Here is a 15,567-nt window from a genome sequence, read left to right as displayed (position 1 = left end):
GAGCCTGCGCGTCCGGAGCCTGTGCTCCGCAAATGGGAGAGGCCACAACAGTGAAAGGCCCGCATAACGCAAGAAAAAAAAAAAAAAAAAGGGACATGTACCACAATGTTCATTGCAGCACGGTTTACAATAGCCAGGACATGAAAGCAACCTAAGTGTTCATCAACAGATGAATAGATAAAGAAGATGTGGCACATATATACAATGGAATATTACTCAGTCATAAAAAGGAACGAAACTGAGTTATTTGTAGTGAGGTGGATGGACCTAGAGTCTCATACAGAGTGAAGTAAGTCAGAAAGAGAAAAACAAATACTGTATGCTAATGCATATATATGGATCTAAAAAAAAAAAAGTACTGTTGAACCTAGTGGCAGGGCAGGAATAAAGACATAGACGTAGAGAATGGACTTGAGGACATGGTGTGGGGGGGCGGAGGGGGGAACCTGGGGCGAAGTGAGAGTAGCATCGACATATATACACTACCTAATGTAAAACAGTTAGCTAGTGGGAAGCAGCCGCACAGCACAGGGAGATCAGCTCCATGCTTTGTGATGACCTAGAGGGGTGGGATAGGGAGGGTGGGAGGGAGGCTCAAGAGGGAGGGGATATGGGGACATATGTATGCATATGGCTGATTCACTTTGTTGTACAACAGAAACTAACACAGTATTGTGAAGCAATTGTACTACAATAAAGATCTATTAAAAAAAAATAAATCAGCAAAATCTTAGCAAAAAGAAAAAGAAAGAAAAACTTCCCATGGGGATTCAGCACAGACTTAAATCTTCTCCTTCCTGACCAGAAACTGGGAAGGGGCATTAACTACCGAAATGTGGAGCCACCAAATGTGTCTATGATACATGGACACGAATGGAACTAAATGAGGTGGGGACTGTTTGAAGGAGCTGCTCTGAAGGGATCATCTACAGGCAGGATGTATTTGTGGGTGGGAGAAGGTGCTGGATTCTTACAATGTTTTAAATGAATGAGACTCTAACTTTTGAGAAATGTCTTTTAAAGCACGAATCCCTTTTTAAGAAACTTCTGATCGCTTTTCTGTTGGGAAATTGTTTCCTTTAAAGTGGTGCAAGCTAATGAAGCAAATGACAAAATCAACCATGACAATTCCTGATTCCTGGTTCCCCCTGCCCTCCCTTACTCTCCAGGCTTTCGTAAAGTCTTCCAGATGTCACGTACAGTTTGAAGCCTGGGAAATGAATTAATCCACACTAAAATACATGCCTTTCTGCTCTGAATGGCATTTAGCTATTTTAGTCACGTGGGGTGTGCCCTTGGCACCCTGGTCTGCCGAAAGGTGAGGTGAGGTAAAGGAAGCATTGATTTTGAAATCCATTTTCTTTGCTTTGAAATAAAGGTGTGTCTCTAACAGTGGGATCTAATATGTAAAAACAGTTCAACCCTAATTTTTGGTTGTATTTAGAAGACTGTGATTTGCTTATTTGAAACTTGTAAACATTGTTTTCCATAGAAGTAATATTATAAGTTGTTAGATTCACAGGTGGGCCCATAGGTATATATTTAGGGGCATTGGCATCTGGGTACCAGGATTCTATATATAAGCATCTGACTTGAATCTCACTGTGCCCCTGTGAGGAGGGTACGTTCATCCCCAATTTACAGATGAGGAAACTTGACCACCATTACAGCAGTGAACTGAAGAGCCCTCATCTTTCCTTAGCTTAACTATCCCTTTATTACTGGATAGTTAGGTTGTTTCCAAACTTTATTGTAAAGCTGGGACCCAACATATTTTAATTGGTAGAATTTTCCTTTATTATTTGAGTCATATTGAGGGTGGAGAGACAGATTTTTTGAACAGAGGAACCTTGAACAGGAAAGTTGGCCTCACCTAAAAGTCCTCCTCCAGGGTAGTTCTGGAGGACAATTACTGCTCTCACAGCATTTCACATTCTTCTGCTTCTGGATCCACATATATTCTAAAAAACTTAGGGTTCCCCTCCTCCATGGTTCTAAAAGTTCTTAGCCATCTACCCCTCTACCCATCATGATTCTTATGAATCATGAAGCAGCAATGGAGACTCCAAGGAAGGGACAGGGGGCCAGTGGTAGCCTGGGTATTGGTGGTAGAGGGAGAAAGAAAATGTGCCATTTTTGAGCTTCTACCATCTGGCAGGTAAGTACTATGACATCCATTATACAGATAAGGAAACTTTTCCTAGTCACAGCTAGTAAGTAAGGGAGCTGTGATTTGGCCCTAAATTGTTGTTTTCAAAGCCTGCACTACTTTGCTTTTAGATAGAGGGCTGCTAGCCTTTAAAGAAGACAGAACTTTATCTTATTCACTTCCCAACTGTTCCACAACTGCATTTGTAATATCAGTGGCATCTGACACAGAAGGAGTTCAGTAAATGCTGGCTGGGTTGAATTTGCAGTAGACACAGGTGTTAATCTGAGTGCTATCTGGGAGACGCTCATATGGGATGGAAACTAGAATTGAATTGGCTATGCTTCTGTAATGTTCTCCCTTTAATTCAATGGTTGGGGACCTCAAATCCCTCTGCAAGCTGGGCCAGCTCTACAAATTATGTAATTAAACTCCTCTTTGGCCTGGCACCATGTGATTAGTCCAGAGGAGATGCTGTAGGATATCTGGGTCACACTTTTTTAGCTGAAAGATTCTTGTCACCCAGAGCAGACTTATTGTCCTTTCTGCCTGGATGAAAGACAAGGCAGGGGCTGTAATAGAGACTCATTCCTCTGAGAATGCCTGTCCCAATAGAAAATTGTCTACATGCCTTTTAACTGAAATAAACCTAGAATAATTGGGGGTTGGCATTTAACATTGGGCTCAACATAATTTTGCCTCATTTGTTTACTCTCCTCATGCCCAGCCCACACTTTCTTTCCAGGTTTCCCCTCTTCCTCCTTCCTCTCAGCCCCACATAGATGTTTAGATTTACTGGATTCTGAGAGTCAGCCTCCACAAAAATAGAATGGATGCCATTTAGTTTGGAAAAAGCGAATGCTTTTCCATTCAGGGCTTTAATAAATATCAATAGAAAGGCTTAAGTAATTAACTGAGTGTGACTGTTTCCCCTTCTCTATCCATCACTGATTGGGAAGCTTTTAATCTCTGTGATTTCACAGGGGCATCTTTATTCCCAGGGAGGCAGGGTGAAGGAGGGCACTTTACTGAAGTATGTTCATTAAGTGGGTGAGCCCAGGAGATTGAGGATCAACACAGGTAAGTGTCTGTATTCAGGAGCACTGATGGGCCTGTCTGCTGAGCTTACCCTTTATTCATCCATTAAGCATTTTTTGGTGCTATTTGTCAACTATGTTTCATCCACGATATCTGTTACAGGTAGAGATGCTGGAGGGTTATTTATTTTGTTCCCATTTTTTCTTAAATCTCTTAAGAACTCTTTCAAGCCTCCATAAATCACCTATTTATATATCTATCTTCTTCCTCCCCGTCCTTATTTCCCAACATCTCGGGGCTCACGGGAATTTCCTTGGCCCCCTGTTTGGCTCACCAATTGTTGGACTGTACCCCGCAGGCCTGCAAGCCTTGTAGTTGCCTAGTTTCAAGGCTAGAGAAAGAGCCCGGTGACAGTGACAGAGACATGAATGATTTATTGGACAGGGGGATCTTACACATCCAAAACAAAGGGTCCTGGAGTGACACTCCACCCCACTGGGCAGGTGGGCAGTGGGGCGGGGGGAGGTCATGACAGCAATCTTTAATATAAATTGCCCATTTACACATCAGCTTGATTTCCTTTCACTGTGGACATGGAGTGAAGGACCACAGTGACCAGGTAGGTTCTGGGATGGAGTAATAGTGCATAGAAAAGGAGCCCCTGGCCAAACAGCCTTTGACACAACAGTTCTTGATTGTCACAATGACTGCTGGGCCAACTCAACTCTAAATCATCACAAGCATGGACTCTCAGAAATTCAAAAAGAACAAAGCCCACCAACATTGACCTACAGCACTTCCTGGCCCTTTGCAGCAGGCAGCCACTTGTCTTTCCTGACTTTATAATTTCTGTTCATTCAACTGATTTGGTATATATGATGGCAAACATGCCCATTTTACTTTATTATTATGTAAACATAATCTTAGTGAGGTTGAACTATTTTAGAAAAATAGTTCATCTGTCGATTCCACATTTGATGAATTCATCCAGTATTTATTGAGTGTGCCACGTGAGCTGGGTACTGTGTGGTTCTGGGGAGAGAGTGGAAAATAAGAGAGAGAGTTCCTGTCCTCCTGGAGTTGACCTCTTGCATGAAATCAGACATTAAACAAGTAAACACACAAGGCCTCTGGGCTACAACCTGAAATGAGCAGGAGTTAGCCAGGTGAAGAGGAAGGGGAAAGCCTTCAAGGTAGAAGGCACCACAATGCAAAGGCCCCAGGAGGCCTGAGCCTCACACCGCTTTGGGTCCTGGAAGGATGCCAGGTGACTGAAGCATGGTGAACGGGGGTGGGGGGGTGGGGGCGGTGAGTGGCCCTGCATGGGGCTTGTGAGGCAGCGGGAGAGACCGGAGGCTCTTGTTGGTCCTTGTTAAGTAGTAATTAACCATGTGAGTTTCCGACTTCTTTCCTCCATTCTCTTTTCACTTCTCACATTTCTTTTGTTGTCTTTTAGCTCCTTCTTCCTTCTCAAAGTGCTGTTTGAGAGTTAACAGGAGGACTTAGATCTGAGGTGCCAAGGAGTTTAAAGGCTGCAGCAGCAAATTTACTAAGGAAATATATTTTAAAATGTATCACCAGTAAATAAACACAAACCTTGAGATGTTCCAGATACAGCATCGATACATTGTACTTAACAGTGGAAGTTCACAGACAGTGTAGGAAGGCAGAGGAGAACTAGCATGGGATGGGGAATCAACAGGGCCAGGATCCTTTCTCTCGAACTTACCTGTAACTCTCCTACAACCTTGGGAAAATCAGTTGGTTTCTCTGACTCAGTTTCCACTGACAGAAAGCAAAGAGATTGGATGATAATCATCTCTCAGTGGCCTTTCCAGCTTGGAATTCTATCCCTCTTAATGTTTGATAGACGGTAATAGAACTAATAAAACTTTCCAAATAGTTACTGAGGCAGTTTACATGTATTAGCTCAATTATAATTACCCTAGGAAGTAGGTGTTATTACCTCCCTTTTACAGATGAGAATGTTAAGCCTTAATGAGGTTAAGTAATCTGGCCAGCTAGTAAGTGGTGGGGAGTTGAGTTGAGAGGCTGAGTTGAAGGGCGGGCTGCCTGGACCCACAGCCCATGCTCTTTGCATGATAATACCTGAGAGTGACGCTGAAGCATAGCAAAGTGTAGATGGGTATAAGTAATTAGGCAACAAGCATTCTCTAATTCCACAGTTTCCCATGGAGTGGAGATAGCCATATGATAATTTAGACATAGTCAATTTACACTGGTCTTGGAAAAAGCTGTAAAATAGATAGGGCTCCCCTGAGCTCTGTTTTGCATTCCAAAGAATTTATGTTACCTTCAACATTCCCCTTAGGGAAGAAATCCTCTGATCAACGAATCACACTGATCCCTATGGGGAGGAGTAACACATTCCATCATTGAGTACCTGATAAACATGTAATGAATGAATGATTCATCATTACGTATCACATGTAAAGTAATATCCAAAATACAAATTTGAATGTTTGTTCAGCTGCTTAAATTAAGGTTCACTTAATTAATATATAAGTGTACCAAAGAGTGTGAGCATTAATAGAATATTAAAATAATTTTCACTGAAAGCAAAAGGTATACTATTTAGTGGGTTATAGAATCATCAAGCTCTGGCTGAAAAGAATTGCAGCAATCATCTAGGTTAGTGCTATTCAATAGCAATATATAATGTGAAGCACATATGTAATTTAAAATTTTCTGGTAGCTCTATTAAAAAAGTAAAAGGCAATAGGTGAAACCAATTTTAATACTATGTTTTATTTAACTCATATCAAAAATTTTCATTTCAACATGTAATCACTATAAAAATTATTAGCGAGATATTTTACATTTTTTCATGCTAGGTCTTTGAAATTCAATATGTGTATTACACACATTGACTGTCTACATTTCAAGAGCTTAATGGGCACATGTGGCTTGTGGCTACCACATTGGACAGTGCAGATTTAGCTCAAATTCCTTTATTAGTATTTTGAGGGGAATGAGAATTTAAGGGACCTGCCCAAGGTCATACAACCTATAAATGGCAGCCAGAAACTTTGAATCTAGTTTCTCTCACCCCAAGAATATACTTATTCTGTAACACCTCACTGGCTTTTATAAAGCAATTATGCTAACAAATTATATTGTTTTTTGGCTGTAGTTTTTGAAATATTAGGTTTTCTTAAAACTAGAATATCAATTGTTATTTGTAAACCTTAGTTTTACAAAGCAATTGTAGAAAAATTATTAAAATTACACAGGCTATAAGTGGTAAATATTAATTCTCAGGTTCAAAGCATTATATTAATTCTGTTTTAAAAACAAGCTGCCAAAACAGTTTAAGTTCTAGATCTAAGGGGCCAATTTTAAAGTTGAGTAGTTTAATTTACTTTGTATAACGTAAGAGCTATCCCTTTATTTTGAGGTTCAAAGCGAATATTTTACAACTGCAAGTGTCTCAGGATAAGTCTTAAACATATTATGAAATGATAGCCAGTTAAATATTTTATTTGATCCTCAGAATTATCACCAACCAGCCCTTTTGAATTTATCGTCTCTTCGACAAGTTGCAGAAGGCACCAGTATTTCTGAAATGTGGCAAAATGACTTACGACCGTTGCTGATTGAGCGATATCCTGGATCCCCTGGAAGCTATGCTGCTCGCCAGGTAAGAAAACAGCACACAAACCTGAAGGCTGTCGAACACTTTGCTGTCACATGAGAGATAACATTATGCCTGAAGTGCTGAGTTGTCTGATATTCAGATCTGTCATCTCATCTTTTTCACTAAAATAAGCACCCAGAAAACCAAACAACTGAGAGCAAATATCTGTTCTGAATTAAAAAGATGCATGTTAACCTAAATCAATTTATGTGTGAAATCTCTGTCTGGGGTGCAACATCAGGCAGGGTACTAAGTACTCAACTCTTGATCATTTCTATGACACAACCCCAGGTACCCAACTGAGTTTTCTTGGACCCTAAACACCCAATATCAACAGGCTTGGACATTTCTTTCTTAACCGCTCTGGGTCAAGAGTGAGTTACTGTCCTAACAAGCCTTTATTCCCCTTTGGGAAATTGTATTCTCCCAGGAGGGAGAGTCAAGATCAGTGATAAGCTACTCTGTCCAGTACAATGCTTCTCAGGCTTCTGATCTGGCCCATGGTAAACAAATATATATATTTTACATTTTATATACACAAACATAGAGTTAACTGATATAAAAGTTTCATGAAAAATACTCCTATTACCTGCAATCTACCCTGATATTAATTCTATTTTACTATTTATTATTATGATTTTTTAAAAGCTGGTCATGACCCACTAATCTGTTTTCAAGGCACACTGATTTGCACACTGCAGTTTGAAAGGCACTGCTATAGAGGGTAGATTAAGCCATAAGGCGGGCTAGACCGTCTCTCTGTTTCCTTAGTGTCAGTCCTCTTAAGCAATCTGAAACCCCAGCTCTGAATGAGTATTTTTTCAAAGTAGCCCCATTTTAAGGGACAGCTTGGGAAGGAATGGGGTGAGGCTGGCCTCTCATATCCTCCTCTGAGAGTAGCCCACCTGCCCTAACACTTCAGGCAAACACCTTGGCACTCCACTACTGTGACAGAGTGACACCTGCAAGGCCTGGGCAGCACAGCTGGTGGGCTCTTCCTTTCTATCCAGTATTTGGCTTCTGCTTTTCAAGTTGAGCCCAGATGCCATTGTCTGTTGCCCCGTTAGCCTCTTGTCTTCTATCCAAACAGCTCTTGCTTCCCCTAAGGACTTAGGTGGCAGAGACCCAAAGAGCACCTTAGTTCTTTCCAAGCTCTAGGCAGAGTGAGGAATAATACTGGTGATGGCTGATGTTCATCTGGCACTTTTTTTAGGTCAGGCACTTTACAGAGGTCTTTGCACGGATCGTCTCATTCCATCCACACAATAATTGTGGGTACAATTGTTCTCCCAGTGCTACAGATTTAAAAAGACCTGAGGGGGCTACTGTGGTGGCGCAGTGGTTAGGAATCCGCCCGCCAATGCAGGAGACATGGGTTCACGCCCTGGTCTGGGAAGATCCCACATGCCACAGAGCAACTAAGCCCGTGCGCCACAACTACTGAGCCTGCGCTCTAGAGCCCGCGAGCCACAACTACTGAATCCCGTGCGCCTAGAGCCCGTGCTCCGCAACAAGAGAAGCCATGACAATAAGCCTGCGCACCACAACGAAGAGTAGCCCCTGCTCGCCGCAAATAGAGAGAAACCTACGTGCAGCAATGAAAACCCAATGCAGCCAAAAATAAATAAAATTAAATAAATTAAAAAAAAAAAAACTCTTAAGTATGCAAATTAACTCGCTCAAGGTTGTACATGTAGCAGTGATGAGGCCAGAACCTGGACTGGTATCTGCTTGACCTCTCCATCCAATCCCTGGAGAGTGGTAGCAGGGAGAGACCAGCTCTGTGGTGTGTGCTTACAAATGTGTCCAGCTCTGTATCTTCTCAAGCCCGGGCTGGAGAGTGAGGTGCATACCACTCATTTCAGTGACCTCCCCTGGGCCTCGTCTCCCAAGCATTTTCTAAAAGAAGTTCATGGCACTTACTGGGTCTTCCCCAAATCCTCAGTTCCTCATTAGAAAAAATCTAGGTCTGTAGCGCTCACTTATCTCCACTTTTTTCATTTCCCCATACCATTTGCTCAGAAGGCCAAGTATATACCGACAAATGTATGTGCATACTTCAGACCTGAGGTTCCTTGCCTGTGACCTCTAGAAAGCCATAAAGACAACAAATATTGCTATTTGATCTTTAACTTCAACAGAATAGATTTCACAAATAATACATATAGGTTCTGTCGTGGTTTTAAAAATTCATATTCATTTAAAAGTGTTACAGAATCCATAATAACATCTTCCATGTCATGTGGGGTGGAGGCAAGTGAGAAATTTATTGACGGTGCTTTGGAATGTGCTGGGAATAGCTGCTGGGCTACCTGCACATGGGCTGGCTGACAAAGTAGTAGCACTAACAGGATGGTTGTGTTAGAAATCTCACTTAAGAGATTTGATTTTATAATTTTGGGGAAAGAAAATTACCATGAGTTTTAGGAAAGCTGTCCCCTAAGCTGTGGAAGATAAATGGTTCCCTCTTTTGAAGATGAGGTAGATGACACTGAGTTATTATAAGGGAACTACACTTAATGGCTTTAATTTGACTAGGATCAGTACCTTTTACTCTGAACTACATTTTGACAAGAATTGTGGAAAATTATTTTTTTCTACTAAAGCATTTTTGAGCACTAGATCAGATGTTTTATAATTCATAGAGTTTCAGGGTTATAATTAAAGAAGACTCTAAAATCTAAAAAAAGTGTGGACTTGATATAAAATTGGTTAGTGATTTAACTTTTATCAGTTATCAATAAAGATGTGCATTGCTATGAATTCCCTTTCAGAAGATAATATGGGAAAAATATCCCATAGTCTGCATTTTTATTGTCTCTGATCAATGGACCTAAAGCTGCCTGTTGGATTTTTAGAATATTTTTATTTGAGAAGATACTTTATTTGTAAATTTAATACTTTGAAAGTATTAAATTTTAGAGGATTTCAGTGATATCTAGCTGAGAGAGGAATAAAAAATAAATTTAAAAAATCAGGGTGGTAAAGTCTCACTAAGGAGCAAGCCAGAAACTTTGTCTAAAAGAGGCAAGCTAGAAACTTGGTGTTTAAAATCCCCTATGTATGTCCAGTGCATCTGAGTAGCTAAAGCTAGTTTTCTTCATTGAAAGGTATGTGTATCCCTGAATGGAGGGCTCTGGGTGGAGGGCCTTCAGCTTGGAGCCTGAGAGACTAGTATATGGTCCACCCAAAAGGGAGGAGGACCCTGAAGTCCCCAGTGGCAGAGTTCAGCATCCAGACAATGGTCTGTTTGCAGACTTATTGCAAATATTGCAGGATCTGCTTCCTCCAAACAAATCTGGTCTACTAATGACAGTGTTTCTCAGAACTTGGAAATGAGAATGTAAGTTTAATTAATTTGACCCAGGATCATTCACCAGTGTTAACCTAAAATCCCCTGGGGCCTTCCTCCCCAGGAAGTAGAATGCCATGTTTACTTTCATCTTTCTCTCTCTTCCTCTCTGTCTCTCCACTCTCACTCTTGGCCTGTCTCTGTCTCTCTCTCCTTGTCTCCCCCTCTATTTTCTTTCTTTCTTTTTTTTTTTTTTAATTAATTAATTTATTTATTTTTGGCTGTGTTGGGTCTTCGTTTCTGTGCGAGGGCTTTCTCTAGTTGTGGCAAGTGGGGGCCACTCTTCATCGCGGTGCGCGGGACTCTCACTGTCGCGGCCTCTCTTGTTGCAGAGCACAGGCTCCAGACGCGCAGGCTCAGTAGTTGTGGCTCACGGGCCCAGTTGCTCCGCGGCATGTGGGATCTTCCCAGACCAGGGCTCGAACCCGTGTCCCCTGCATTGGCAGGCAGATTCTCAACCACTGCGCCACCAGGGAAGCCCTCCCCCTCTATTTTCATATCCTTTTCTTTGTCTCTCTTTTCAATCTCCATCTCTCTGTGTCTCAATCTATCCATCTCTCTTTGTCTCTTTTCTCCCTTCTCTATTTAAAAAGATAGATGTATAGAAATCCAAAATACAGTCTGTATTCTAAATTGTACTTTTGCATGCCTGGTAGGCAGAGGCTTTTGCTACCTGTAGTTAGAGAAGCACAGCTGCTTTAGATGCCCTCTCATAGCCAAGCACTCCCTGTTTAGGGGCACTCTAGTGAGAAGAGCAGTAGCTTTTGGAGCCTACTCTAGAGAATTATAGTGGGAACTTGCAGACTAAGTCTGCAAGCCAAAAACTCAACAATAAGGGATATTGGTGACCTAATTAGATTATGCAGCCAATTTGATTGTTTATAAAGAAATTAGTTGCTAAGATAAATAAAAATATTTATACTGAATAAAAAATGTTAGTTCAGGCAGAACTCTTTTTGGGGCATTTGCTGATGCTTTTGTGGATTTTAGTGTCAACACAGATATCAGAAATTGTGGCCAAAACCTGTTCACTGGATGAGGAATGAGTTTGTGTGTGAGACTTCAGCTGAGCAAAGCTAAACAGATATATTTTTTAAAATCCCAATTCATTTTGTAAGCATGCAGGCAGCTATTGGTATTGAACACATTTTATGGAGCAGTTCATCATCTGGATACCAGATGTTCTGGAGGATGTGCTTTTTATTTTTTTTTAAGATTGACCCCTTTATGGAAAAATTTCTTTTCGCCAAAGTCTGAGGATAACTTATTTTCAAATTCTCTGGAAAACTTGTCTTAGATGCAGTGATTTCTCTCTAGTCAAACTATTAATGTTCCATATCATATAATTTTATATAATCTCATTGAGAATAACTTATTTGTTATAATCAACCCATATTTACTGATAGTCTACTGTGTACAAAGCTCAGCACTAAGAATTGTGGAGAATAACAAAATAAATGAGATATGAGTGATAATTTCAAAAAGGTTATAAAGTTTTAAAAATTATTTTTATATGAAAAGACAACCTGTAAATGTGTAATAGAAAAGGTAAGGTACTGTGTATACATGCTCTTTAGGCCAAAGTCCACCTCCTGACAGAGAGCGAGGAGTGAATATCTGGGAAACTGTTTGTTTATTTGGCTTTTGCAGGACTGACTGTAGGAGCACTGTCCTCCCTCTGGCTTAGTTTTCCTCTTCCTGGAAGCTTCCTGCCACAGTTGTTCCAAGGCCCTTGCCTACGTGTCATGTCACATTAGTTAGGGCAGGTCACACGAGACTTGGCTAGGCTAGAAAGTCGTGTGTGGAGGGGAATCTCCCATTCTTTTCCAATCATTATAAGTTATTTGTTTATCACCTCAAGGTCCATCCCCACTGGATGTTCATTGTGGAACAAACTGCCAGATGTGTTGATGGTTAGTTTGTTGTGTGACTTAAAAATAATTTTTTAAGGCAGCTTACAAAAATCTGTATAATATTTCAAAATGAAATAAATGAAACATAGTGAGGAAAATAAAGCAAAGGGAAAATAAAGATAGGAAAGGGCAAATGGAACAGCAATGAACTCACCTGTAGCTTTTCACACCACAAACTCTAGATTCTTTTTATTTTTTTAATAAATTTATTTATTTTTGACTGCATTGGGTCTTTTTTGCTGTGTGCGGGCTTTCTCTAGTTGTGGCGAGCGGGGGCTACTCTTCACTGTGGTGCACGGGCTTCTCATTGTGGTGGCTTTTCTTGTTGTGGAGCACGGGCTCTAGGTACACGGGCTTCAGTAGTTGTGGCACATAGGCTCAGTAGTTGTGGCTCATGGGCTCAGCTGATCCGCAGCATGTGGGACCTTCCCGGACCAGGGCTTGAACCCGTGTCCCCTGCATTGGCAGGTGGATTCTTAGCCACTGTGCCACCAGGGTAGCCCTAGATTCTTTAAGAAGACACCTCCAGTCCCTGAAGTGGTGTTTCTTTTCCATCTGCTGTTTTTCCCTGTCAGTCACCATGTTGCTCACAAAGCCCAAGATGACCAGGAGAGATGGGAAAATAGATTCTTTCTTATTTTCACCAGCGTTTGCAGTGGGTCTGGACCTGCCTTGAATGCAAAGGGAAAACTGCTTGATATGTCATTATGGTTCAGAGTTGCTTATTGATTCTTAGAGCAGGCAGAACCTCAAATATCCCCCAACCATCCCCTTGTAATGGGACTCTCTGTGAATTATCCTTAACAGGTGAGCATTAGTATTTTTTGTTAGTGTTTGTTACATTATGAAATATTTGCTGACTTGCGGCACATACGAAGTGCTTCGGACAAAAAGAGCTGCCATGTGCAGTTCTCACCCTCAAAGAGCTCAGAGTAGAAGTTATGACCCACCTAGTATATCTAATTTCTCAAACCTGTCTTGTTATCCTCCTAGAAATATTAAAAGTGGGCTTTAATATGTACTGAACTGGAGCTTCCTCTCCTGATGTGCAGAGATGTCCATGATACACTGTTAATTAAGTGAGAGGGGCAAGGAGCAGAGCAAATATAGAGTAGGATTCTATTCTTATAAGAATATACATCCCTTGGCCAAATATACGTGTTTGAGTGCTAGTACATGTTTGTATAAACAGGAGAAAGGTGTGGAAAGATATACAGCAGACTCTTAACATTGGTAATATTAACAGTTGGTTGAGTTGGATTGGCAGGGGGAGGTTAAGGGAGAGGTAGATGATTAGCTTTTCCTTTAAACATCCTTGCTTCATATAATAAGCATGGATTGCATTTTTAACTTGAAAGGCATTACATAAAATTTAACTGTCTAGAGCTGAAATTTTGTTTTTTGTTTTGATCAGCACATCATGCAGAGAATTCAGAGACTTCAAGCTGACTGGGTCTTGGAAGTGGATACCTTCTTGAGTCAGACACCCTATGGGTACCGGTCTTTCTCAAATATTATCAGCACCCTCAATCCCACTGCTAAACGACACTTGGTCCTCGCCTGTCACTATGACTCCAAGTATTTTCCTCATTGGGACAACAGAGTGTTTGTGGGAGCCACTGATTCAGCTGTGCCATGTGCGATGATACTGGAACTTGCCCGGGCCGTAGACAAGCAACTCCTTTTGTTGAAGGTATCTGTTTCCCTCTTGTAGATTCCTGAGATAAAACATGTTAGCAGTAATTCAGAGTGAATTCTAGAATCCTTGGGTGAGTGAGAAAGCCATTTAGAAGTGTAGACTTTCTGTACATTTTGTACTAATTTGCTGCAAAATGAAATGAAGTTGAAATAATATTAATTGGAAGATTATATTATTTAAAATGTCCACCATGGGCAATAAGTACATGACAGTATATTCATTGATTGGCACTTGATTTCCTAGTTATGAATACACATCAAATTATAAAAAATTTTCTTTTTTTTTTGCAAAAAATGAAGAAGTTGGAAGGTTGGTACAGGCATGTGTAGGAGAATTATGTTTATTTCTTCTTGTTTCTATAGTCATGGAACATCACAGCCTTCTATACTGAGAGGTAGCGGCCTTGAGTCAAGGAGAGAGTTTCTGCTAGTGGTTCTGAAGTAGACAGTGGGTAATTCAGACACATCAAGATGAAAAGCATGAAGCAGAAATGTATTATTGTTATTATCTGTGAATCTTGGCTCAATTTTATGCAGCATAGCAAAGCTTTTGTTACATTCTCAGCTCAGAATACTTCTGGGACTCTCAGATGTTATTTCAGTCTCTGTGTTCTTAAGTGTATATTGAAAAAAAGTGCTAAGCTAGATGAAGACATTTTGTTCAGATATCACTCATAACCAAGTAAACACAACAAAGCAGAAACAAAAAACTTTGTTCACAGGCAACAAATACCTTTTTTTCCCCTCAAAGCTTTATGAAGGGGCCAGCTTTTGATACAAGGGGGGTAAAGAAGTAAAAGATTTATCTTGTAATGGAAGTAATAGAGATATTTGGTTCTATTTTTGCTTTAGATGCTGAACTTGAAGAAAGCAAGAATTGTTTATAACCTCTCAGTATCCTTTTCACTGTTTTTTCATTTTGTTTTGTTTTCTGAACCTTCTATAATGTCTTTGTCCCATGCTCTGTCCTGCTTTTAACTAGCATCCTTTCCCAGCAATTGGGTGAGAGAGTTCAGAAGCTGATATAAAAGGTTAATTTTTCGTATTTGCATTTCTAGTGTAAGGACATGAAGTGAGGCGGAGTATGACTTAAAGACACCATCTGTGTGGTGGGCTCACCATCTCTTGGTGAGCTCCTTTACCTTTTTCCATGTAATTGACACCTGCTTTTGGTGAACAGGAATAGAAAGGACTGAATGAGTTGTTGAGTGGGGATCTCCATTAACAAAATACATGTACATTCTTTTAATTATCTTTTCTAATAGAGGTAAGCAGTGATGTGGACAATTAAAAATAAAGACTGGTTTTGAATGCAAACTTGGAGAGTATCAGTGTTATTCTTCCAGTTTTACTTTAACTAGATTTGTATTAAGGAGATATTTTATGTCCTTCAGCTGTCATGGGTTGGGTAAGGGGTGGAAGAATGTGACCTGGGAGAAGACTGGATAGGAGACTGGATGATGGTTCCAATTCTTTGCAGTCTTCCTCCTCTAGCAATAAGATTGTAATTATACATTCACCTCTTTTGTCTTGTAACTTTGCTGTGCCCTCCCACTTTAGCAGGTGGTACGTCCTCATTCCTTGTCTCTGGAGTCAGTTATTTGACTTGCCTTGGCCAGTGGGATGCTAGTAGATGACACAAACAGAGGCTGGAAATGTGCTTGTGCAATTGGACTTGCTCTGTCATGTCTTTGCCACCATCATGGGGAGAGCGTGCCTTGGCTGGCCTGCCAGTCCCAGGAGGAGTCTAAGAGGCTTG

General features: G+C 40.7%; 1 protein-coding gene across 1 annotated transcript in view; it reads left to right on the top strand.

Moving 5' to 3' along the window:
* The window catches only part of QPCT (glutaminyl-peptide cyclotransferase), a 28,873-nt gene that overhangs the window by 1,626 nt on the left and 11,680 nt on the right, over positions 1–15,567 (top strand). The window contains exons 2-3 of the mRNA XM_007445786.1: positions 6,702–6,848; positions 13,525–13,803. Coding sequence (XP_007445848.1) covers positions 6,702–6,848; positions 13,525–13,803 — 426 coding nt within the window. The remainder of the gene's footprint in view (positions 1–6,701; positions 6,849–13,524; positions 13,804–15,567) is intronic.

Source organism: Lipotes vexillifer, unplaced genomic scaffold (assembly GCF_000442215.2).
Source record: "Lipotes vexillifer unplaced genomic scaffold, Lipotes_vexillifer_v1.1 scaffold278, whole genome shotgun sequence".
NCBI lineage: Eukaryota > Metazoa > Chordata > Mammalia > Artiodactyla > Lipotidae > Lipotes > Lipotes vexillifer.
This window is presented reverse-complemented; position numbering and strand designations above follow the sequence as displayed.